Source organism: Sorex fumeus, unplaced genomic scaffold (assembly GCF_029834395.1).
Source record: "Sorex fumeus unplaced genomic scaffold, SorFum_2.1 ptg000033l, whole genome shotgun sequence".
NCBI classification, from domain to species: domain Eukaryota; kingdom Metazoa; phylum Chordata; class Mammalia; order Eulipotyphla; family Soricidae; genus Sorex; species Sorex fumeus.
Genome location: NW_026606090.1, coordinates 19,937,635 through 19,965,075, shown reverse-complemented (window position 1 = coordinate 19,965,075; position 27,441 = coordinate 19,937,635). Strand labels below are relative to the sequence as shown.

The 27,441-nt window shown below is 38.1% G+C and overlaps 2 protein-coding genes across 3 annotated transcripts in view; both read left to right on the top strand.

Annotated features, from left to right (window-relative positions):
* Nucleotides 1–21,095, top strand: part of IDO2 (indoleamine 2,3-dioxygenase 2) — a 40,643-nt gene extending 19,548 nt beyond the window's left edge. The window contains exons 5-10 of one of the 2 annotated variants that reach the window (XM_056116908.1): nt 5,772–5,786; nt 7,023–7,122; nt 7,866–7,983; nt 13,737–13,788; nt 18,269–18,417; nt 20,450–21,095. In XM_056116908.1, the coding sequence (XP_055972883.1) occupies nt 5,772–5,786; nt 7,023–7,122; nt 7,866–7,983; nt 13,737–13,788; nt 18,269–18,417; nt 20,450–20,802 (787 nt within the window). In that variant the 3' untranslated portion in view covers nt 20,803–21,095. The remainder of the gene's footprint in view (nt 1–5,771; nt 5,787–7,022; nt 7,123–7,865; nt 7,984–13,736; nt 13,789–18,268; nt 18,418–20,449) is intronic. The other variant, XM_056116909.1, reaches the window with a different exon arrangement.
* Nucleotides 21,096–23,283: 2,188 nt separating this feature from the next.
* LOC130026000 (A disintegrin and metallopeptidase domain 3-like) overlaps nt 23,284–27,441 on the top strand; it is a 110,880-nt gene continuing 106,722 nt past the window's right edge. The window contains exon 1 of the mRNA XM_056116658.1: nt 23,284–23,440. Within this exon, the coding sequence (XP_055972633.1) occupies nt 23,284–23,440 (157 nt within the window). The remainder of the gene's footprint in view (nt 23,441–27,441) is intronic.

The following is a 27,441-nucleotide window of genomic DNA, read 5'->3' as shown; positions in this document are numbered from 1 at the left end:
CTCTCACTTTCTCTCTCTTCCCTTCTGTTAAGGTTCAGCCTTGGGAGGTTATAGGAATATAAGAATTTATCTATTTCTTTGAGCTTCTCTTGTTTCATGGCATAAAGATTCTCAAAATAATCTCAAATGATCCTTTGGCTTTCTGCTGTTTCTGTTGTGATGTTTCCTGTTTCATTTCTGATTCAGTTTATTAGGGTCCTCTCTTTTTTTTCCTCTCTCTAAGAAGTCTTGCTAGTGGTTTATCAAGCTTATTTATTTTTTCAGAGAAACAGCTCTTAGTTTCTTTGATTGTCTGGATTGATTTTTGGATTCCAACTTATTAATTTCTGCTCTAAGTTTTATTATTTCCCCTCCCCCCCACGTGTTTTTTCTAAGACTTATGCTGTGAACTCAAATTATTTATGTAGGCCTTTCTTCCTTCCTGATGTATGCTTGCAAAATTATAAGCCTTCCTCTCTAACTCACTGGTTATTCAGTACTGAGCTGTTCAATTGTTCAATTTCCAGGTGTTTTGATTCTTCATTTCTGTATATGATTAACTTCTTTTTTCAGTGCCTCATGATCTTAAGATATAGATGAAACAAATTCTATCCTCTTAATTTTATGAAGGCATGTTTTATGGCCCCCCGTGTGGTTTATCTTGGAGGATTTCCCATGTACACTGGAGAAGAATGTATATTTGGTTTGGGGGGGATGTAAAGCCCCTTACATATCTGCTACCCATCCCCCCTTCTGTTGGAGTACACGGAGCTTAGGTTTATCAGATTGTACCCATCACAGTGCTCCCGAGTCACTCCCATTACTTTGTCTGTCTGTAACCTCTTCTATGCTCTCTTCCCCAACCAATTTGTAAGGTCTCATCCTTCTTAGACACTGAAGCTGTACTGTAAGTTAATATTGTCTTTCTCCTCTCCTTATGTCTTTTGAGCAGTTTACTTTAATGCAATGTCCTTTTGTATAGATACAGGAAGACAATTAATTAATATGCTCCGTAACTTAGGAATTGATTGGCTTTGAATGTTATTCACTCCTGGGCATCTGCCTTCTCAACTTAAGCCTCAGTTGCCCTCACTTCCTAGCACCCCAAGGGCAGGGTCCCGACGTGGGACTGGATGGAACCAGGGCAAGCCGGTAAGTTATGTGCTACCCTGGCATCGCGATGGGCCAGGCCAAGGTGCCACGATTCTTAACTATAAGTTAAGAGGTTGATCATAGGCATTATGTCATGATCCAATAGTAACGATGAGACTAGGGCCCTGCTGCTAGGAATAGGAAAGATATCTGGCCTGAGCACTGCAGTCTGAGATCGAGATGGCCCTAGGAGAGCAATTCTATAAGCTCAAAGTATTTCTTACTGTGTCCATACAAAATGATTAATATTATGTATGCTTATATGTTGGTTGGACAAGGAGAGGAGAAACACATCCTAGAAGCAGTTTCCTGTGTGTCCTGACTAGCTTGGATGAGACTGCTTTTTTGGAGATGTAGATTCCAAGCTCTAGCACACTGGTCTTTGTTGTGCTAATCTAAGTGCTTGTAGTTTGTGAAAAGGTGAGGCCAGGATTACTGGCCTGCAGATGTAAGGAAACAATGTATGTTTGCCGCCTCAATGTTCTTTCTGTAACTCCTTTTGATGACATCATTATATTGCGCCCTTTAGATGTACTATGATCTATATAAGGGAGATTTCAGGGCTCTCTGGGGGGACACGTGCATCAGAGAACCTGGGAAGATGGGGCTGAGGACAGAAGCGGAGAGAACAAAGGCACACGTGCTCGAGGATTCCTGAGGCCTCCATGACATACATCTCTTCCATGTAATAAATGGCTGCTAAGACCAACCAGCTTGGCCTCGTTTCCTTCCTTCGCCTGACCATCGCCATCGACCTCCCTGGAGTGGGGAAACGGCCAGACCGCCGGCCTTTTTATTTTTTGTGTGTTTACACACCCTTCCATTTCATCCTTCAAAGCCAGTATTTCCTTGCTAAGTTTTAGTCTCGTTGATCTATTAAGGGGTGATAAGTCAGTGTTGAAGTCTCCAAATACTATTGTATTGCTACCAATGTCCTCCTTGATGTCTATTAGCAGTTGTTTCAAGTATTTTTCAGGTCCCTGATTGGATGTATATACACTTAGGAGTGTAATTTCTTCCAGATATGCATATTTCTTGACTTTGATCTCTTATGACCTTTTTCAGCCTAAAATATGTGTTGTCAGATACTAGTATGGCCACCCTAGCTTTACTTGAGAGAATTGTTTGCTTGAAGAATTGTTCTCAGCCTTTCACTTTGAGTCTGTTTGTTCTGACTATTCAAATGTGTTTCTTTTTTTTTTTTGGAAAAAAGGTCAGAATTTTTTATTTCCACCTTAATAGTATTTGGTTCATCACAGAACTGAGAACTACCCCTCTGAATAGGACATTTACCATGTAAACAGCTGTGTGTGTTTGTGTGTTCTGTATTCTGTATCAAATGTGTTTCTTATAGGCAGCATTGTTGGATTCAACTTTTTTGAATGATGTTAGATGGCCCTAATGCCTTGTTACTCCTATGGATAGGTATGGTTTTTCAGAGTGAGTAGATACAATTTCCCTTACTATATCCTATTTTGGGAAAGACCAGATCACTGCCCACCAAGCATCCCCAGATCCCACCTAGGTGGGGAGAGGGAAGGTAATAATGAATTAGAAAGAACTACCTCAAGAATACCACAGACACCATGGCAAAACCATACAGAAAATTACCACAAGGAATAAATGAGGGTAGGAGCCCTGAAGTCTCAACAAAGAATGCCTACATACATATTCTTTCTGTTAAATAATTCAGAGACAACATATGAGGATGTTTAATGAACTCTAAGAAATTCAAAAGGACATACAATAAAATTATAGGAGAATATGAAAGAAACAGTGGAATGAACAGTAAGTAAAATACAGAAAGAAATGAGAGCAGAAATAAGAAAAATGCAAACAGAAATGGCATTAATTAAAAATTCAGTAGATGCAATGAAAAACTCAATGGGTCCTGTTATAGGTAGAGTATCAATAGCTGAAGACAGAATTAGTGAGCTTGAGGATGAAATGCAGAAAACCTCCAGGCAACAGCATAATATGGAGAAAGTCCTCAAAATAACTAAAGGCAAAAACTATGGGATGAATTAAACAGGAGCAATATAAGAATCACTGGATTCCCAGAGGGACAGGGGGGCAACCCCAACGAGATGGTGCCAGTTAGACATCATTGCTAAAAATTCCCAGAGCTGGAGAAAGTAAGGAAGCCTGATCCAAGAAGCCCAAAGGGTACCAGCTAAAAGAGAACCTAATAAAAAGACGGTAAGACATATCCTAATCAGAATAACAACCATCAAGATCAAAGAAAGAACCCATATACAAAGGAGTATCACTTAGATTTATAGCATACCTATCAGTGAGAACCTCCAGACCTGAGGACAATGGTGGGATATAGTTAAATAAATTTAAGGAAATGAAGGCTTCACCAAGAATACTCTACCCTGCTAGAATTTCATTAGGATTTGAATGAATAAAACACAAATTCATGGATAAACAACAGCTCAGGAACTTCATACACTCAAAACCAATTTTGAAAGAAAAACTCAAGGGGCGACTGTAAGGCAAGACAAATCCCACAAACACAACAGTCCTCTAAAGAAAGGTGGCACAAAATCCCATGACAATAATTTCTCTCCAAGTCAATGATCTAAACACAGGGTGGCAAATAGATGCAATGGATTAAAAAATCGAATCCAACATACTTTGGTTATTTTTAGAATTTTATGGCTCATACAGATTTAAGAAGCTTTTGTTCCATTAAATCCTTGAGAATCTAATGGACACTTTTATGGAGATTTCACTAAATCTATAAATAACTTTGAGTGAGATGGTCACCTTACTTTTTAAAATTTCTGTTTTTGTACGTTTTTCAACAACATCTGGCAATGCTCAGGAGGTATTCCTGGCTCTGTGTTCAGGAAGTATTCCTGGTGGTGCTCAGGGTACCATATGGGGTTCTGGGGATCAAACCCAAGTCAGCCGCATACAAGGCAAGTGCCTTCCCTGCTTTACTATCATTCTGGCCCAAGATGATCACTGTAACTCTGCATTTTCTTCTCATTTGTATACGGGAATATACTTAAATTTTCTTGAATATTATTTTTCTCTACCAGGAATGATTAATGAAAAATGTATTTCCTTTATTTTTTCTAAATATATTCCTAAATTCTTAAGCACTTTTTGACATGGGATAATTATAAAGATTATTTTTCATCTACTTATATACATATATTTAAGAATGCAATCTATTTTTGTGCTATGATATTAGAGTGGGCTGGAGCTATAGCACAGCGGGTAGGATGTTTGCCTTGCACGCAGTCAACATGGCCAACCCGAGTTCGATTCCTCCGTCCCTCTTGGAGAGCCCGGCAAGCTACTGAGAGTATCTCATCCACACGGCAAAGCCTGGCAAGCTCCCCGTGACGTATTTGATATGCCAAACACAGTAACAACAAAGTCTCATGATGGAGACATTACTGGGCCCGTTTGAGCACATTGATGAACAACGGGAGGACAGTGACAGTAACAGTGATATTATAGTATGCTATTTTATTGTATAGATTTATTATTTCTAGAAATTTTTAGGGTGAATCGTTAGGATTTTTTTTATTGATATTATGTCATCTGTGTACTGTGATAGTTTGAATTCTTGTTTACCAATTTGAGTTCCTATAATTTCTCTTTCCTGCCTGAATCACTGAGACAAGGATTTCCAATGCTGTCTAATATAATAGAATTGTTGAAGTAGCCTTGTGCCTACTAAAAATCTTTGAGAAAGGTTTTTAGTGTTTACTTGTTAAGCAGGCTGGAGTGATAGCACAGTGGCAGAGCATTTGCCTTGCTCGCAGCCAGCCTGGCCGAGCCAGGCAGGTTCGATTCCTCCGCCCCTCTTGGAGAGCCCGGCAAGCTACCGAGAGTAACATATTCAATATGCCAAACACAGTAACAACAAGTCTCAAAAAATGGAGACATTACTGGGCCTGCTCGAACAAATCGATGAACAACGGAAGGACAGACTTGTTAAACATGATTATAGTTGTGAGTTTGTTGTATATGGTGTCCATGTTATTGAAATAAGTTTCTTCAATACTTTTTCTTCCCTTCCTGTAGCTATATTCTATTTATTTCTTCAGTTTGGTGAATAGCCTAACTATTGTTACATTGAATTCTTCACTGGAAGAGAAAGAGCCACTTAAAAAGAATCATTTTTTATTGAAACACCATGAGATGACAACAGTTACAAAGTTGTTAATGATTGGGTTTCAGTCATATAATGTTACAATACCCATCCCTTCACTTTATGGTTGCAAAGAATATATATCAACTGAGATTTTAAAAGTCAAGAATAAGGCTTGGTAAAGGATTAGAAATTGGTAATATAGGTGCTAAAGAGTGAATAAATATAGAATAGCTATAACAAAATTTTGTCTTTCTTATAATGGTATAGACATTAAGAGCACAAGATAATTTCTCATGATGATCACATATTATAAGTGTCTGGGTCACTTTCTAATAGTGGCCTATTGTCTATTCACATCTGTGACACATAAATCACATAAATCTTTGACTTTTTGTGTGTGCACATGTATTTACACATGTGTTGTGCATTCGTAAACTTTAGAGCTATATCTGGTTTACAGTCTGATTTATTCTTTTCTTTACTTTTTTCCTTTTATGGCTATCAATACATGACACTTGACTAGACCTATGGAAATCAGGTATGTTCTCAGAATTTCTTTAATAATTTAGAATTGATGTTGACTTTAAAAACTTATAAAGAAGCAAAAAGTACATATCTGACTTTATATATAGAATGCAAACTATGTAAAAATTCTTGAAAAATTAACAGTCCAGTGCTTTGATGTAAAACTCAGTAGTAAATTTCTCAATGATACTGACCTTGCAATATAGTATAGTATAGTATCCGGGGATGGATAACTGGCCTTAACATAGATAACACAAATAAATATATAAATAAGACAGTCTAAAAGTTAATAGTGTTTTTTTCTGTAGGGAATATATTTCTTTCATTATAATTTCAAATAAATGTATAGTAAAAATACAAGTCTAAGGTAAGAAAATTTAGAGCATACGTTTAAAATTATGTTATCTTTGATTCTTTTAAATTTGATGATCAGAGAGACTCTTACATTTCTGCTGTAACCAAAAGTTATATGCAATCTTGAATTGAAGACTATAGATATTCCAGTGATAAGAGAATTCCTTTGAAATAACATGCTATTGCATTGGTCCCAGAAATAGTAGGCTAATTCCAGCCTAGACACTCTTGGGTTCCTCTTTTCTTTAGAAGTAAAGTTCGTCTCAATATGATGTTGTTCTGTCCAATATCAAGCCCCGTTTCAATAAAGAAGTTCATTATGAAAACTAGATGATGGAAGTGTAGAGACACCATTCCGTGCACTTATCTAACTTTGCTTCAGTTTGAACACATTTTCTCTTGTGTTTGTTTTTTCTAGTGTTCAGTATTTTAGTGGCAGAAATAACTTATGGAATCAAGATCTTCAGTTTTGAAGATTAGATGTACATCTAGGATATTTTAATCCATATCAGACAACTTTCTAAAATAATTAAAATTTTAGAAAATAAATCTTCTGCTTCCCACTCTGTTCTACAACATTTAGTACACACATAAAAAAAAAACAAAATTGAATAATGATCAGTCCCATCCTAATCTTGTTCTTTCACTGTGTGACCTTGGATAAATTATTTTGTTTCATTGGGTCAGTTTTATATCTATAAAAAAAAGGAAAATAGAATTTTCTATTGCTCATGGTCATCATGTCTAAAACAGAAATAGATTGAATAACCACGATGGGTGTGTAAAAAAATCAAGAGTGACTGCCCTGTCATGCTTCAGCTCTTCCATGGGGAAATTGGTAGGGTGGCAGTCTGTCTTCATACTTTTCTAATTATGTGGTCCTCTCCATCTCAAGGAACTTGGATACCATATTTTTATTTCCTGGGGGCAAAAGCCTTCGTGGTTTTATACTGGTGACTGTGCTGGTGGAGAAAGCAGCAGTACCTGGGATTAAGGTATAATTTTACTTATTGTAGTTCTATTTTTCAAAATAACAAATAAAATGAGCTTATTTATAAACACAGTTTACTCTCCCTTAGTGAATTAATCTATATAGATAAAAACAATTCTTGTATTGCTCAGTTTATAAGAAATGAGATTTGAGATTTTTTCACAGAGATATCTCCCTTTCCTCAACTACTTGTTAACATGAAATTGGTTCTTTGTCCATTCAACAAGAAATCATTGTTTTAGGCATTGTACTATTGAGGCAAAGAGAGGACATTGCCCTGTTCCTTCATGAACTCATGATCAATGAAGGAAGATTATAATTAGTCGATCTATAAGCAAGAAAATAAGTCAACATTTTATAAAATTGTGTATAAAAATCTAATTCAGAAGATTTCAGGCAAATTTAGTTGGAGAACACGGCAGCTGAAGATGCAACCTGACTTCTGTATCTGAGTTTGGCGGGCAAAAAGACATACAGATACAACCCTAGGTGAAAAACACTGTTAACCAAAGACTAAGGGGAAATTACTCATAAGAAAATGTTGATAAGGGCTATATTTAAGAGGAATTGCTGGAGATTCTGGCTCTTAGATAGATCTCACAGAAAATCTAATTCATGAATGCTCCTTGTTGAATCCCGACAGTTCCAAAGAGAGGGACCTTTCCCTGAGTACCCAAATTTCTGTGCTTTACTCCACAACTTGGACTTCAAATGAATACTTATTAAGCTAGTAAATTTCTTTCTCAGGCACTTGTTCAGGCAGTGAATTCCATCTTGCAAATGAACCAGGACTCCCTGCTTCAAGCCCTTCAGCAACTAAGACTCTCCATTCAGGACATGACCAGAGCTTTAGGACAAATGCACGGTAGGAGAATTCTAAAGTCGAGGGGCTCATTTAGAGAGGAGGACCTACAGGTTGGGCAACTTCTGCAAGATGAGGTTACCGGTGTGCTAATTTCGTTTTAAGTTAAATGTATGTACTTCACAGTGGAAAATGATTTCTCAATTTGCAGGGATATTGTGATGCCTTTGTCCTTTACGTTATTTTTGTGATTAAGGTAATTTTTTTCTCAATGGTGACTGCATGTTTATTTTAATATTGAGGCAAATGCATAAAGCTTGGGAGGAGGAAATGGGGACACAGGATAATATTATTTGTATTTGCTCTATCCAGAAGTTAGGCTACAGCAGAATAGAATTGTGATAAGATTTGTTTTTAAATTATGTGGTATCCCTTTCATTCTGAAATAACTAACCTTGTCTTTATACCTAAAAGAGTCCTTTTCCATTGTATAGTTCAGGATAAAATATAATGGGTGTTACCAGTTATTAATTACATTCAATTTTGGTGTAGCCAGTTATTAATTACATTCAATTCCAAATGAAATCGGGCCATCATCTCTTTAGTGCAAACTTCTACTTCACGGAGTGGGGAGAAAGGGCTGCAAAGTTTAAGAAGAGAACTCCCAGAACAAACACTAACTGGGACCTCTTTGACACTATTGCGGCAACATGGGAAGAAGCTGTTGACAACATTGACAAGGAATATGATAGACTGATTCAGCACATCCATGATTGTGCGAAGAACGCGAAGAAAGAGATAGCCACAAAAAGACTCCTGTCTTTGAAAACTCTTGAGCTTATTCACCAACGTGACTTGGCACAAACCTCAGGCAACGGCAAAAGAACATCTAAGGTCACAAAACAGTGCAGAAAAGCGATAAAGGAAGACCTCAAAGAGAAAAGAGCAGCAGTGCAGGCAGACGTGGCAGAAGCCAAGAAAAGCATTTGCAATGCCTGCCTGTCCTTTGCCAACTACAAGATCAAGATGACTGCCCTCCAATGTCCTGATGGATCTATCATATCTTCCAGAAAGGCAATGGAGAAGATTATTCGGATCTCTTTGATAGCCACGTCCACTTGCACACACACCAAATTCTGCAGGATGGTTATGTCATTCCCAACGTTTTCTCTTCCAAAATCTGACATGCCATTTCATCGGTTAAGAAGCGAACAGCACCTGGCCCAGACAAGGCCAGAACAGAACACCTGAAGAACCTGCCATCAGTACTCATCCATACACTGGCTCGGCTCTTCACACGCTACCTGTCTGAATGCAAGGTTCCATCCCAATGGAAAATCAGCAGGACTGTTTCACTGTACAAGAAGGGAGACATCCATAACATTGACAACCACCGCCTGATCTGCCTATTGTCTATTATCTACAAGCTATTCACTCAAGTCATCCTGAATAGAATTGGCAGAACACAAGATGATTAACAACCATGCCAGGAAGCTGGGTTCTGCAAAGAATTCATCACGGTCTACCATATACACAGGATAACAGAGCTTATTGAGGTTTCTCAGGAGTTCAATATGCTGCTCTGTCTAACGTTCATTGATATAAAGAAGGCCTCTGATTCTGTTGAGATGGAAGTGGTCATTGAAACCCTAGCCAAACAGGACATTCAAACTCAATACATCAGGATTCTCCGTGAGCTGTATTACGGGTTCACTACCAGGATCTCACCATTCTACAGGGAAGTTATCATTGATGTCAACAGAGGGGTTAAGCAGGGTGATGCCATTTCACAAAAACTCTTCAGTGCCACCCTCGAGAACATCATGTGACGACTGGAATGGGAAGGAATGGGAGTGAAGACAGTCGGCAACTACACTACCTCCGCTTCGCTGATGAATGCTATCCGACTTGGGCTGTGAGTGTAGAAAGGTCAGACTACAGCTGAATCTCACGAAAACAATGTTTATGAGGAACAGTTTGGTTCCTGACGTTCATTTGCTCTCAACAGAATGAACATCTCCGAATGCAACAGTTATGTGTACATTGGTTGAGAAGTCAACATGAAGAATGACCTGGCACCCGAGTTGTGCAGGAGGAAGAGAGCGGCTTGGAACACCTTCAAGAGCATCGAAGAAATGGCTAAGAGGATGAAAAATCTCCAGCTATGGGCACATTTCGTTTCCACCATTCTTCCTGCATTAATATACACCCCAGAGACCTGGGCCCTACAAAAAAACAGGATGAGAACGTTATTCGGGTCTCCCAAAGAGGAATCAAAAGAGCTATGCTTGAAGTAGCCTGCTTCACTCAAATGAAAGAATCGGAGTTCTGACCTCTGTTGATGATCAATAATCAAGGACGCAGTCTTATTTGCCAAGGTGTTGAAAATCAGTAATGAGATTTGGAGACGACTGCTGGACTAGAGCCATTACCAACTGGATTTCACGGGAGTCAAAAGATTGCGTGGCCGCCCACCTACGACATGGTCAGATGTCTTCATCAAGACCCGGAACGATCGGTTGAGGCTCTTTGTGTTCTTAGAACGAGCAGATGCCATTGGGCTACACTAGCATGCAACAGGGATGAATGGAGACGTTACTGGTAACCGCTTGAGCAAATTGATGAGTATTGAGATGTAAAGTGATCAACTGATCAATTTTGGTGATTACTTTCCAGCTACAATGTCTGGAAAGCTCTTCAATCTCTTCCAATAGTATATAAAACATGTATGCAGTGTATCATTAAAAAAATGATGTGAGAGAAAGGTGAAACATTTTAAACAAATAAGTATACACATGCATCAATTTGAATAGTACTTTTCTGAAGGAAAGAGGGATTTTGGGGGAAAACTGTTTATAGGCTCAAGATAGGAGAGATGGTGAATGTAACAGGTGGTGTCCAGCTGTATTGTATTTTATTAAAAGAGCAAACTTAGGGTGATAGTACAGAGAGTCTAGGAAAACTTAAGAATGGATGGGGACTTGTGTCATCTTATTGTTACATGAATATGTAACTTGAATATATACTTGCTTATGGTCCCCAAAACGCTGCCAGGAGTGATCTCTGAACACAGAGTAAGCTGTATTTACTGCTGTCATTGTAAAGCAAATTAACCCACATATAAGGGAATAAAAAGTAAATTTCTTTGTCAACCCAGATTCTGCACTGGTACATCTAAAGTCACATAGTCATATGGTAGGTATTTACTTTTTAATTTTTCACTTCTTTATTTTTGACTTATATTTTCACTTTCTACATTTCCCCTGATTGTTTTTAAATATCTGCCAAACAAGTGAGATGGTATTAATGGTTTTAAATTTAGCCTTTCTGAAACATTCTGGTTTTATTATTCATGGCATTAATTTCATTAAAGATGCATTTGCCATGTCTTTGGAACATTCAAATAAGCTCAGGCATGTGGTTTGACTGGTTATGAGAAGTTTTCATTTTCCCTCTATTCATGTAACAATAAGATGAGACAAGTCCCCAGCCATTCTTAAGTTTTCCTACACTCACTAATCTACCTTCAGCTTAAAATATTATGAAAATTCAGAGGTATAGTTTAAACCTGCATATGTGTGCAGGATTTATCACACCTGTGATCAAACTGCCACTGCTGCCCAAGCACCAGAGTCTGTCTATACATTCCACCTTCCACTACCCCCCTAGCAACCACCATTGTTATCACCAAGAACAATTATTTTTCTTTTTCAGAAGTTTGTTATCTTTATTAATATTCGACATATTACATCACCCATGGTTGTCTTTCATTACTTCTTTACTTTGGCAAAAGCACAAATTATATACATTTTATTCCAAAAACCTCACCTACCCTGTGACCATGTAACTTGAGACATACTGGTGCAGAATCTGGATTGACTGAGAAATTTACACTTTTATCTTCCATTTTTATATGTGGGTTAATGTGTTTGACAATACCAGCAGTACTTAGGGCTCATTCTGTGCTCAGGGGTCAGTCCTGGCAGTGTTTGAGGGACCATTTGCAAGGCACTCATGTTGGTTTTGCAACAAACAACATAATATTCTATTAAGTATATAAATTACAACTACTTTAACAAGTCAGTTAGTTATAGAATTTGTGGTTGATTCCATGTGTTTTGGTTCTTATGAATATACTGTATGGGTGCAATTATCTTTCAGAATTAATGGTTTTATATACATAAAAAATACCTGGAGTGGGGTTGATTGATAATGTTATTTCCTTTTTAATTTTTAAACTCTCTGCACCATTTTCCATGGATACTGAATTAATTTTCATCCTCACAAACAGTACAAGAGTTCCTTTTTCAACATATGCATCAACATTTATTGCACCAAAATTTTATATATTATTCCCTCGGGTCTGGAGCAATAGCATAGTGGTAGGGCATTTGCCTTGCAAGCTGCCAGCCCGGCCAAGCCAGGTTCAATTCCTCTGCCCCTCTCAGAGAGCCCGGCAAGCTACCAAGAGTATTTCTTCCCCAAAGCAAAGCCTGGTAAGCTACCTGTGATTATTCGATATGCCAAACACAGTAACAAGAAGTCTCACAATGGAGATGTTACTGGGCCCGCTTGAGCAAATCGATGAACAATGGGAGGACATTGCTATTCCCACGGGTGTGATGATATATTTTATTATTATATTAATGTGCAGTCTTTATAATAATAAACCAAAATCAACATTTTTGTCATTTATCTGTGAGAAATTTATATGTTTGATTTCACAGATAGTTTATGGCAACTATGGAAAATACTCATTATTTGGAAGATTTAATAAAGGTGTGTTTTAAGTTTTTGACGTGAATAGAGAATATGAAGATGGTTGTTCAACTAGATCAACTAGCCTTAAGACAGGTCATATTTAAGGTTACAATGGAATCTCCATTGCAAATGACTTTGAAGGGTAATTACATGCAGAAATACAGTTTGGTGGTCATTGAACGTCACCCTGATCTGAGGGGTGATATAAATTATCTGCAAAGAAAATAGAGAAAGACAAAGAAAAATTAATTAGACATGTTTATATACTGAAAATATATAGAAATAATATAGATTTGCCATTATTTTTGTCTTATAAAAAAGAAGATTATTTTCCTTTCAGAAATAATAAGACACATATAAGCAAGAAACAATAAGACATAGAAAGTAATCTGGATAAGAGAATACTCTAAGTCATAAAATTCACAGGGGACCATTATGTGAAGAAGACAAAATCCCATTCAAAATTTCATGAAAATAAATGTGTACAAATGTGAGGGAAGTCATTCTTATGTACAAGTTAATAAACTAGTAGAATCAATTATCCACCAAGGTTGATTTAGAAGCAAAAAATAAACAGTCAAAATATTTATTAGTAAATAAAGCTAAACATGGAGGTAAATGAATCTTTATTTGACCTGTGGTAGCAATTCCTAGGCAAGAGACAATCGAAAATTAATGACATGAATTTTCTTCATGAAAACTCCGAGAGAAGTGATTCTCTGATTTTCTGCTTTCCACATCAGACATTCTCTAGAATATAATGCCTGGTTAAAACAGTAATTTTTACAAGATATCTTTGATATATATTCTTCTTGTTTCTATTAAGTATAGGAAAGCAGAGTACCTCAAACAGAAAAGGAAAACATCTGGAGCTTTAGAAAGCTCTGTAATTCCCAGTGAGGGAGACTGCAGAGGAAAAGCATCAGCAATGCTCCTGCATCCCAGGTGCCTGTGAAGGTCAGATAGAAGTGATGAGCCTAGAAGAGCAGCAGAACCCATTCATATGGAAACTTCCGTTTTGCTTCGAGTAAAGTTCACATTTCTATTTCCTCTAGATTATGTAGATTCAGACATCTTTTATGCAGTCATTCGGATCTTTCTCTCTGGGTAAGTATAATTCAACCATCTTCCTGCATAAAGCCTGCATATTTTCCAAATGTGTGCATGCATGGGGCTAAAAACAGAGGGACGATTCCCACAGCAATATATATGTATATATATACTTCTATAAGAATATATATGTATTATATATACATACTTCCTAGAGTAGGATTATTATATACATATGTTTACTCACATATAAACTTCTAGCAACATAATTACCAAGGTCTAGTCTTAAAGGAAGAAGAGGGATACCACCTTCATAATAAATGACATTTAACATTTAATATTTATATTTCAAAAATTTATTTCTACAATATAATATTAAGTCGATTTGTGATAACCTGTCTTATCATTTTACTTTGATGACAAGGAAAACACATTTCTCTCTAAATAAGTATAATTCAACCACCTTCTTGCATAAGGGCACTTATTTTCCAAATATGTGCATGTATGCATGTATGAGGCTAAGAACAGAGAGAAAACACATAAAAGTTCCTCATGTCTAGTTCACAATCTTTTCAAAATAGGGTGGGGGTTAAATGATTTCTTTTAATGTAAAATAATTCCTGATTACTTATAGGATCTTTAGTTTTTTCAGATAGAAATACAATCAGATTTTAGATCAGTTCCTGTCACTTCTTTTAAGTACATTTGCTAAAACTTGACCTGTTTTAATCATGTTGGTATCATATTTATAAAATATAGATTGTTTGATGAAAAGTGAAAGATGGAGCTAAAGAGTGATAATATATTGGGTGTAAGTTCTGAGCATCACCATGGATGGACAAAAAAATTAATCATTGTGAATCTGTTCTATGCTGATAGCACAGTGGTAGGGCGTTTGCCTTACACGTAGCCAACATGGCCGACTCGAGTTTGATTCCTCCGCCCCTCTCGGAGAGCCTGGCAAGCTACCGAGAGTATCTCGCCCGCACGGCAGAGCCTGGCAAGCTACCCGTGACATACTCGATATGCCAAACACAGTAACAACAAGTCTCACGATTCAGACGTTACTGGGCCCACTCGAGCAAATTGATGAACAATGGGAGGACCGTGGCACCATGGTGGTAAATCTATGCTGTAATAAAATTAGACAGGGAAAATAAGTGTCTTTTAAAAATATTTAATTAGGTTAGGATTTTGTAAACAACTAATCCTGTTTGGTTTTGTTTTAGTTTTGGGTCACAACTAGAGGTATCAGAGTCTTACTCCTGCCTCTGTGACTGGGGGTTCTTGGCTTACTTATTGTCAACCCAGTGGTGCTTTGTGGTATTAGGAATGGAACCAGGGTCAGCAGTTGCAAGGCTGTACTCTCTCTGGGGACCATACTTTTAAATAATCCTAGAACACCTTTACACATATCTTTGTCTCTGTTTATTTTAGTCTTTTAATGTTGTATAGCAATTTAAAATAAGACACATTTATTATTTCATGTTTCTGTTAGTTATAAGTGCAAGAAAGCTCTACTTGGCTCTCTGCTTAGGTCTCAAAGGGCATTTACTAGACTAGGCTCTTACTGGGGAATATAGGGAGGGATTCACCTCCAGACTCTACATATCTGTTAGAATCAGATATTTATGATTTAGGGCTAAAGTGTATTTCTTTGCTAGTTGTCAAGCAGGATCTACTCAGTGTCTCAGGCCATCTGTTTTTTTGTCATTTGGTCCTACTTCAACTCAGCAGTGCATTTCCAGCTCCTCTAGTGCTCTGAGCTCATCTTCTACTTGTCATAGAAAATTCTCTGCTTCAAATATCTTAAATTAAACTCCTGCAATTTAGGATATCTTACTATTTAAAGTCAGCTACTAGTGATCTTTTCCTTTTTTTTTTGAATCAAAACACCATGAAATATATGGTTACAAATTTGTTCATGTTTGGGTTTCGGTTATATAAGATTCCAACACCCATCCCTTTCACCAGTGAACATATCCCAGCACCAGTGTCCCCAGTTTCCTTCCTGCCCACCTCCTTTCACCTGCCCACAGCCTATCTCTATAGCAAACACTATGGTTTACAATACTGTCACTGACAGGGTATTATGAATATCGAAGAAAGAATCCACATAAATTATCTCACTTCACGGTTCAAGATCTTGGAAAATGACCAACAAAAGGAAATCAAACCAGGCAGGATTAAGGAAATAATAAAACTTAGCAGAAATTTTTAATGAGCTGGAGTAAAGAAAAACCCAAGGATCAACAAAACCAAGAGCTGGATTTTTGAAAAAATAAACAAGACCAATAAACCACTAGTAGGACTCACAATGAAAGAGACCGAATCCTAATAAACTGAATTAGAAATGAAAGGGGGAACATCACGACAGAAACCACAGAAATTCAAAGGACCATTAGATTACTTTGAGGCTCTTCATGACATAAAACAAAAGAAACTAGAAGAAACAAGACATTTACTACATTCCTATAACTTTACACTGCTGAACCAACATCATTTTGAATACCTGAGCAGACCCGTCACTATCAAGGAAATTGAAGTGGTAATCAAAAGTCTTCCCCAAAGCAAAAGCCCAGATCCAGATGGATTCGCCCTTCAAGAGGCACTGATACCAATATATTTGAAACTTCTTTGGAATATTGAAAAAAGAAAAACAATATCAAACATATTGCACTGTCTGTGCACTGTCCTCCCGTTGTTCATTGATATTTGCTCGAACAGGCCCAGTAATGTCTCCACCGTGGACTTGTTGTTACTGTGTTTGGCATATTGAATATGTCATGGGTAGCTTGACAGGCTTTGCCGTGCAGGCAAGATACTCTTGGTAGCTTGCCGGGCTCTCCGAGAGGAGTGGAGGAATTGAACTCGGGTCAGCCATGTTGGCCATGTGCAAGGCAAATGCCCTACCCTCTGTGCTATTGCTCCAGCCCGTCAAACATATTACTGAGAAGCAACTATCACCCTGATATCAAAAGCAGAGATGAGACAGACAGAGAGAGAGAGAGAGAGAGAGAGACAGACAGACAGACAGACAGACATAGAGGGAGACAGAGAGACAGAGAGAAAGACAGAATTGCAGGTCAATATCCTTGATGAACTGAACAAAGACAAAAAGATCTTCAACAGAATTCTAGCAAATAGAACCCAATATTCATCAAAAAGATCATACACTATGAACAAATAGGATTCATCCCAGAGATGCAAGGAGAGTTTAAAAATTTTATAACAAATCAACATAATATACCATATAAATAAAAGAAAAGATAAAAATATGTGATCATATCAATCTATATAGGGAAAGCATTTGACAAGATCTGGCACCTCAACAAAATCAAAATTGAAGGAACTTTCCTCAATATCGTCAAAATCATTGACCACAACTCATAGCAAGCACTATTCTCAATGGGGAAATACTAAAAGTCTTTCCTTTAAGATCAGTCACAAGACAAGGTTTCCCACTCTCATCACTACTATTCAATATAGTACTGAAGTACTTGCCATAAAAATTAGGTAAGAAAAAGATATTTAGGGCATCCATAGGGAAAGAAGAAGTGAAGTTTTTCCTATTGCAGATGAAGTAATACTATATTTAGAAAATCCTAAAGACTCTACCAAAAAAAGCTCCGAGAAACATGTATTTGTATTTTAAAGTGGCAGGTTCCAAAATCAATATGCAAAAGTCCATGGCTTTTCTTTAAACAAATCACTATCACTGTCCTCCCATTGTTCATCAATTTGCTAGAGTGGGCCCAGTAACATTGTGAGACTTGTTACTGTTTGGCATATCGAATACGTCACAGGTAGCTTGCCAGGCTTTGCCATGCAGGCGAGATACACTCAGTAGCTTGCTGGGCTCTCCTAGAGGGGCGAAAGAATCAAACTTGGGTCAGCCATATTGACTGCGTGCAAGGCAAATGCCTACCTGCTGTGCTATTGCTCCAGCCCTTTATACAAATAACGAAAAAGAAATTAAAAAGACAATTTCTTTCACAATTCTGCATCAAAAATCAAGAACCTTGGAATCAGCCTAGCTAAAGAGGTGAAGGACCTACACAAAGAAAAGTACAAAATACTACTTCAAGAAATAAAAGAAGGCAAAAGGAAATGGAGGCACAACCCCTGCTCATGAATTAGGAAAATGGAATTTTATACTGTTTTATACTGTTTTAATGGAATTTTCTTAAGTTTACTTTCATATTGTTTATAACACGTGTATAGAAACACAACTGATTTTTTATGTTGATCTTTGCTGAATTTATTATCTAAATAGATTCTTTGCCAATTCCTCCGAAATAAATAAATAAACAGAGGTATTCCTACTAAGTGTATTAGAACTGATAGTTTATTGTGACAAGTTTTCAAATTGCATGTTTTATCATGTCTGATCCTCAGGCACACCGACTATGATATCTATACCCTGGCCCTATAAGTTACCATTAAAATGTTTGCTTTCTTGTTCAGACTCTAGTTTTCTATTAGCAAATATACTCAACTCCTAGCACTCTTTTCCTCTCTCTGCTTTTTTGCTTAGATGGAAAGACAACCCAGCCCTGCCTGTAGGCTTGGTGTATGAAGGAGTTTCTGAAGAGCCTCTGGAGTACTCTGGAGGCAGTGCCGCACAGAGCACAGTACTGCATGCGTTTGACGAATTCTTAGGTGTTCATCACAGCAAAGAAAGTGGTAAGTCAAATATTTAAACATTTTTCTTTTTTTTCCTTGGCATTGTTAAAAAACAAAGTTACATTTTAACAATGATAAAGGAAGTTTAAATTAAAATGTGACAAAGTTTTTACTTCTTTGGATAGAAATCAAACTATGGGAGCTCCATATGTTGTTGCACCACTTAACAGCAATATAAGACCTCAGCGGGAAACTGAGCTTCATTTCTCAATCTTAAAACATTGCTGTATTTCCAGCTGTTTTTTATAATTTGGTTTAAGTTGTTAGGTAGTATGACATTTCACTTTCACTGAAACAAGGGAAATATGTGTTGTCAGTAAGTCTGCATATGACTGTTCACAGATCTGAGCACGTCCACTAGTGCTCTTCTCCTTTAAAAAATCTGCTACCACTGAAACTTTGTATTGTGCCTGTCAAATTGACGAGCAGAGATGAGGCAGAAAGAAGTTGATATTGATGGTGGGATTGCTATTGAAATATTATATGCCCCCAAATCACCTATCAATAACTGTACATCAGTTCTGTTTTTTTTTTTTTTGCTTTTTTGGGTCACACCCAGCACTGCACAGGGGTTACTCCTGGCTCTGCACTCTGGAGTTACTCCTGGCGGTGCTCAGGGGACCATATGGGATGCTGGGAATCGAACCCGGGTCAGCCGCTTGCAAGGCAAACGCCCTACCCGCTGTGCTATCTCTCCAGCCCAGCACATCAGTTCTTTAATTAAAAATATACATAATCTAGTCAGGTCTGTTTAAATTGAGTTTGTAATTTTTAAATCTATGATTTTAAAGGTTTAAATTCCTCATTTTCTTGCCTGTGAACATGGTGCAGCACATTTGGTATTGGGGAGATTGCTCGGCAGGCAGGAGTGTGAGCTTGGGACACAATGAGGTCCCACATCTCAACCCTAGTACCACCAGGTTTGCGCCGTAGATTTCAGAACCACTGTGCCTGAGCAGCACAGGGCCAAGTAACTCTGGGGTTGGCTCTCAAATTCCCTGTGCACCACTTGAGAGCACACTCCGCTCCCCAACAAAGAAACCCTCTTTGAAATCTAGTTTGATAAAATTTGATTAGAAAAAAAATGAAGAGCTTGGGGTCATAGGGTCAATTCTTATCAACAAATGTTAGTTTCCTAAAACTGGGATAATTTTTAATAGTTTTTTTTATTTTCTTATGTTAGACTTATCTCTATGAGATTAAACACATGGATTTCTCTAAATTATTTGCTTCCTATACATATCTACCTATTTGGTTTTATAGACAACTTCATTTCAGGGGACTATTATTAAAATACTCTATCATGTTCCATCTTTTTGTTTTTATAAGATTGACATTTTTTCCCTTAATGCTCTGTTAAACACATTAGTCTTTAGAAGACATAATTTGTAGGCTGACTACATAGTACAAGGGTGAGGGTGCATGCTTTGATGCATTTAATCCTGCTCTATGACTGATACCACATAGGTTCCCCAGCATTGCCAAGTGTAGCCCCGAAAACTCAGCATCACCAGGTGTGGCTATAGTAATTTATGGCACCAAAGGACCCAAGCAGCAAAATGTCCTTAGGCTGTAGCACAGAACCACTACCCTAGTTGACTGAGTATCACTAAGAATGATTCCACTGATCCCATGTTCCATATGGGAGCTATCCCTTCCCATTTCCACAAAAACAAACAAAAAAAAAACACAATTCATCACTGTTAATCAGTTTCTTTATTAATGGAAATATTTGTGGATATATCTTAGGGTGAATAGAAAGATGCTATGCCATATTTGTGTGTGCTATTTATGCATACACTCGTTTTATATAAATTATTTAAGATATGCTTGATGATTTTCCCTTCATCTATCAGCCAACAAAATGTGTACTTGAATATTTGGCATCTATAAGAAAAAAAATCATAGAGTAAATTATAAAGTTTAAGATGAAAAAATATTGGGGTTACATTGATATAAGGGAAAAAAAGGCAGCTTACCTTATATTTCCATGTACAGCTATGATATTACTCTGAATTGTGTTTTTTTCCAGCGGAGTTTCTCCACAGAATGAGGGATTACATGCCTCCTTCTCATAGGGCCTTCATAGAAGAAATCAAATTGGCTCCATCACTAAGGGACCATATTCTGGCCTCTGGAAATGACGAACTTCTGATAGCCTACAACAATTGTGTGGAGGCCCTGGCAGAACTGCGTAGTTATCACATCACCGTGGTATCCAAATACATCATCATAGCTTCAGCCAAAGCAAAAAGCAGAAAATCAAGTCATTCCCCAGGGTCTCAGGCCTCAGAAGAAAGGGGCACTGGTGGGACTGCAGTTCTGAGTTTCCTGAAGAGTGTCAGAGATAAGACCCTAGAGGCAACTGTCCACCAAAGTGAGTAAGCAAACACTGTCTCCCATGCTGAGAAAATCCTGCAATACAGTTTTCTCTATTCTGTCTGGAATAATGCAAAAGGAACCTTACTACCCCATCCAACACCATCTTCTACTTTCTTGAGAGCTATTAGTCTTAACAGAGGAAGATTTTCATGGTGAGGAAATTTCCTTGGATTGTCCAATCACTGGTTAGTAGAAATTTGCAAAGCAGTAGAAAAAAATCATCTAATTTTTGTTCAATGAACTATTTATTGTATAGATTGCCTTGTTTATTATCTTAAAAAATAAATTAAAATATATATACACTTTATTCGTTCACTTAACAGTTTGTTAAATTCCCACTGAGAACTGGCATGCAGATTAACAGAGATTTCTGAGGAACCAGAAATCCTCCTTCTCCAGGTATGTGTTGAGTTGTTGGCAGGAGGTTGGAATATTCAACAGAGATGGAAAGGAAAGATAAGGCAGACAATATGGTACTTTCACTAGTATGAAAACAGCTAATGTATAGTTAATGTGCTGGGAATAGAGTGAATTTTTTCACAGAGTTGATAGATTTAAAAATTCTATTATAGTTTATTTTTAGAAAAATAAATATTTCTCCTTAAACTGAAAGTCTATTATCAAAATGGTAAATCCATATGTTCAATCACTGTCACTGTCACTATCATCCCATTAATCATCGATTACTCAAGCTTCAGTAGCATCTTCAACTGTCCCAGCCCTGAGATTTTAGCATCGTAAACTTTATGCTCTCTCTCCATGGATGTGGCATGCCAGCTGAATGTCCTTGTGCATAATGGTGGCAGGGAATGTGCAGAGGTTGGTGTCCTCGAAGAGCCCCACCAGGTAGGCCCCACACGCCTCCTGAAGGCCATGATGGTCAAGTTCTGGGAGCGCAGGTCAGTCTTGAAGTCCTGCTTGATTTTGCACACCAGTCACTGGAACGGCAGCTGGCGGATCTCGCATAGAGCCATGGTGTCAGGCTGGTAGTGATGCAGCTTCTTTATGCCTCCCATGGCTGGCGCACTCTTGTGGGCCACCTTGGCGGCCATCTGCTTGCAGGGTGCCTTCCCGTCCATTAACTTGTGTGCCATCTGCTTAGTACGAGCCCTCTCATTCTTCCCAACTCAGGTGGAGACTCCATCAGGGTTAGAGAAATGAGACCCATTTTAGCTACTGTTGTTGGCATATTTGGTATGTCACGGGTGGCTTGCCAGGTTCTGCCATGCAGTCTGGATACCCCTGGTAGCTTTCCAGGCTCTCCAGAAGGAAGATAGAGGCTTTTGGGGCAATCTCCAATTGTCCCCTGTAGGTGTTCCCAGTCTACCACATGTAAGCTCCTGGTGACAGTCTGTTGTAACAATTTGTACACTGACAACACACACCTGCCTGCATCTCCAGGCAGCACTTGGGGCATCTGTGGCCTCAGGTTGATCTCCTTGAGGTGGATGGAGTGTACTCGGAGGCAGTCGAACACCTGACAGAGCAAGATCCCATCGCATAGGGTCTGTACCAGGCCAAACACCTGCACCGAGTCCCAAGTCACTCGGTGGCTGGTGGAAAGTGCCCCACAGTGGACAAGTCACCACGTGGGCCACTGCTGCTGCTCCCTGCTCAATGGTGCTGTGACATGGCCCATCTTGGGGAGGCAGTGACTCTCGACTGATGCTGCAATCTTTCCTCACCCCACCAACTCCACTCTGTTCCAATCCCGCAAAGCAGCCAGTGTTGTCCAGCAGGAACCATGTGCAGAGCTCCATCAGGGATCACACACAGAACTCCATGCCTGGTGTGCTGAGCTGCACATCACCCAGAGTGAGATGGTGAGCAGGGTTCAGGAGAGTGAGAGGGGTTCAACTGGTGTCAGCACCATCTTGCCTCCTATGACCATATGTTCAATGGTCAAATAAGTGTTGCCTTTTACAGAATTAGTTTGTATCTCAATGCCTTATCTTGATAAATTACATATAAATAATATATATGATAATATATACATATGTATATTCCTGGTGTCAACCTAAAGAGGAATATCTGGTAACTGAAGCATAAGTTTTGACCAATTAAGAATGTTCCATCCCAATTCATAATATCTCATCTGCTCTAAAAGGCCTTTCAAATTGCTTGAAGATTATATTGTATCACTTTAAAAGCATGACTCTTCCTCCATCAGTGCCAACCCTGCTTCCTCCATCAGATGTGTGGATCCCTAGCGTAGCCTTTCCATCTACCTATCTGGCATACCCTTTAAACCCCTAACCACAAAACCATGCAGACGCAATGGCGTCCGTGTTAAGAACTTATTTTCTCTGCACCCCACATCTGAGGTACTATTTAACCCAGGTCTCACACATACCTATCAATAACCCATAGCAATGCACAAAGATAGCCCAATTGCAGGGACCAAAACACACAACAGCAGGAGAAAAGAAACTCCAAAATGCAAAAGTCACTATGGTAAAACAATGAAAAAACTCACCAAGCCTAATGATTGAAGTTGCTAGTCCAGAAGAAACTAACAGTAACAATGAACTCTATAACCTCTCAGATAAGGAATTTAAAACAGAACTTTTAAGGACTTATAAGGAACTCAAAGAAGAAATGAAACACACTGTTGATAAAACAAGAGGATATGAAAGCGGAGGTGAGGAAAATGCAAACAAAAATGCAAGCAGAAATGACAGACCTAAAAATCTTGGTAGGTAAAATGAACTCAGTGGAAGACCTCAGCAACAGAGTAACAGCTGCTGAGGACAGAATTCGTGAACTCCAAGATGAGGTTCAGAGCATCTCCAAACAACAGCAGCAAATGGAAAGAGCCTGAAAATAAACAAACAGATGTCAAGAGAAAATCAGGTTGAAGCCAAGAGAAATAACACAAGAATCATTGGAGTCCCAGAGGGACAGGAAGAAAACCCTGGTGAAGAAGAAACTGTCAAAGACATCATTGCTAAGACATTCCCAGAACTGAAGAGTACATGTGACCAGATTCAGGAATCCTGGAGGGTGCCAGCTAAAAGAAATCCAAATTAAAATACTCCAACACACATCCCGATCAGAATGACAAAAATCATAGACAGAGATAGAATTCTGAAAACAGCAAGATCAAAGAAAGAAATTGCGTATAAAGGAGCATCCTTAAGATTCACAGCAGACCTATCCGATAAAACCCTAAGGGCCTGAAGACAGTGAAGGGATAGAGTGAACAAACTCAATGAAATAAATGCCTCACCTAGAATACTTTACCCAGCTAGACTCTCATTCATATCAGAAGGAACAACACACAGCTTCACAGGCAAACAACAACTCAGAAACTTCATAGCCTCAAAACCATGGTTGTCATAGAAATTAAATGGCTACTTTAAGACAAGACAAGGCCCCCCCAAGTACACCAACTTTGACAGAAAGATGGTACAAAACCCCATAACAATAAACTCTCTCAACGTCAATGGGCTAAATGCACTAAGTGAAAATCACAGAGTAACAGGATGGATCCAAAAATTTAATCCAACATTCTGCTACCTGCAATAAACACATCTGAATAGGAAAAGCAAACATAGACTCAAAGTAAAAAGATGTAATGCAATCCTACAAGCAAACAACTCCCTCAAAAAGGCGGGAGTGGCCACTGTACACTGTACAGTGTAGAACTCACACTCCTAAATGTATATGCACCTAATGAGGAATCAGCAAAGTCAATAAAATGACTTATTGTAGACATTGATAGCAACACAATAATGGTTGGATATTTCAAAACAGCTTTATCACCTCTCAATAGATCAACACGACTCAAGTTCAGCAAGTATATACTTTATCTGAGGGAAGAAATGGAACACAGGGATCTGGTAGATACATATAGGGCATTTCATTCCCCAAAAGCTGAATACTCAATTCTTCTCAAATACACATGGGACATTCTCCAAGATAGACCACACACTGTGCCACAAAATATACCTCTATAAAATCAAGAGGATAGAAATGGTATCAACAATCTTTTCAGACCATGATACACTGAAAATCAAAGTGAATCACACCTAGCAACAGAAATTCAAACCAAACACCTGGAAATTAAACAGCTCACTACCGAATAACTAGTGGCTTAGGAAGGAAATCAAAGAGGAAATCAAAAGATTCCTGGAAATTAATGAGAATGAAGACACGAGTTACCTTTTGGGACACAGCAAAAGCAGTGTTAAGAGGAAAATTTATCGCTCTAAATACATTCCTCAGGAAGGAAGAGTGTGCCCACATAAATAACTTCACAGCTTAAGATCTTGGAGAATGAGCAACAAAAGGAGCCTAAATCAGACAGGAGGAAAGAAATAATAAAACTTAGAGCAGAAATTAATGACATGGGAACCCAAAAAACAATCTGAAAGATCAGTGAAACTAAGAGCTGTGTTTTTGAGAAAATAAGATCGATAAATTACTAACAAGACTCACAAAAATGAGAAAGAGAGACCCCTAATGAGCAGAATCAGAAACAAAAAGGGAGACATCACACCAGAATTCACAGAAATTCAAAAGATAATCAGAGATTACTGTGAAAATCTTTATGCTACGAAACTAAACAAACTCAAAGACATGGATAAATTACTGGACTCCTAAAACCTCCCAAAGCTGACCCATGAAGACTTGGAATACTTGATCAGACCTATCACTATCAAGGAAATTGAAACAGTAATCAAAATTCTCCCAAGAAAACAAAAGCCCTGGCCCAGATGGCTTTACTAGTGAATTCTTCTAAACCTTTAAAGAAGATCTACTCCCAATCCTGTTAAAAACTTTTTTTTTTTTAGAAATTGAAGAAATAGAAAGACTTCCAAAAAGTCTTTATGAGGCATACCCATAAGTCACCTCCTGTCGGCGCCACATAATCTCCTCATTGGCCAGCCTCCAGAACTCACAGCTACTTCTTCCGGAAGGGAGCGTAAAATGAGGCTCCCATAAGCACGCCACTGGGCTACACGCCAGGCTGTTTTCATTTGGGGTGCCCCAGAGGGTGGTCAGGTGAGAGTCCTCCCTGCCCAAGGGATCCAGCCCTGTAAGCCGATCTCCACAATCCAACTACGGCCACACTCCAGGTCACTTTCCACATGCTCAGTCCAAGCCTCACATATGAGTGAACATATTCCTGCACACATCAGAAGACACTCCCTCCCCATTCTCCATAATTACCACACCACATTTGAGGGGGTTCAGATAGCAGGCACAAATCACAGAGGGAAATATATATATATGCATATATACATATTTTCAGATATATATACCAAAGCTCACATCAAAATAAAATTTTCAAAAAGCTTAAAAAATTACATACTGAAATATAATGATATAGTTAATAAATTTAATCCACTAATAAATCATCAGTATAGTAATTCTTGATAAACTTAAGTAAATAAATATTTAAAATAATGTTGAAATAGGTTAATATCCCTTGAGGAAGTATGACTTAAACTTTAGCTTTATATTTGGCAGAAATAATTTGAAGCTCTTTTATAGAAAAACACATCTAGAAGTTAATAAATAATTTGAGAGATTAGGCCTAATCAATAGTCGCATGTACCAAAGGGCATCTCTTAAATAATTAGTCTTACAATAAGAGTGTTGTTCCAAGGTGTGTTCAGGATAGTAATGAAAAAACATAGTTTCCTTTAATTTATTTTACCAATATGTCTAAAAATCTGAAAGAATAGACATTTTAAAATCAAGCATTTAAGGCTCGAAGAGATAGTACAGCAGGTAGGGTCCATGACTTGACACCAGTTCAATACTTGGCATCACATCTGGTTCCGTGAGCTTTACTAGGAGTAATTTTTGAAAACAGAGCCAGGAGAAAGCCCTGAGTACATTTGTCTTTTGCCCCAAAAGTAAAACAAATTAATTAATTAATTTAAAAAAGTGTTTATAGAAATAGTAATGTGATGAGTGTGTTGTTGAAATTATGTGCATGAGAAACTATCATAAACAGAATAGTAAATCACAGAATCAATAAAATAAATTTGACCAGCTGAAACTCTGGTTAAGAAAATAGCACAGAATAGGTCAGGATTGTAGTTCAGTGGTCAAATAATTATTTCCAGTTCATGGGGTCTTGGGTTCTATCTCTAGCACCGCAAAAACAAATAAGTAGACAAAAATAACCTCTGTTTCTTCTTCCACCTCATCCCTAGTAACATTAAAGATTAAACTAAACAAAAAGATTAAACTTAAAAGTTTGGACGAAAATAGAACAGGAATGGGTGGGTGAGACAAGTCCAGGGATAGAGCACATTCTTACCATTTACAAGAATAAAAGTTGAGTCCTAATGCCACCACATCGGCTAGGTGGGGACCTAGTTGCACTTGAGCACCAAATGTTTAGGTGCACTTTCTGGCCGATGAGCACTGGAATTAACTCTGAAGCTACAAAGCACAGATGTATGTGATCTCTTTTTAAAAAATAGAGGCCAGGGTCGGAGCAATAATCCAGAGGGGAGAGTATTTGCCTTGTACACAGCTGACCCAGATTTGGTCTTCGACAACCCATATGGTCCCCCAAACACCATCCAGAGTAATTCCTGAGTGCAGAGCCAGGAGTAACCCTTGAGGAACATGGTTTGTGACCCCAAAAGCAAAAAAAAAATTTAAAAGAGACTAAAGAAA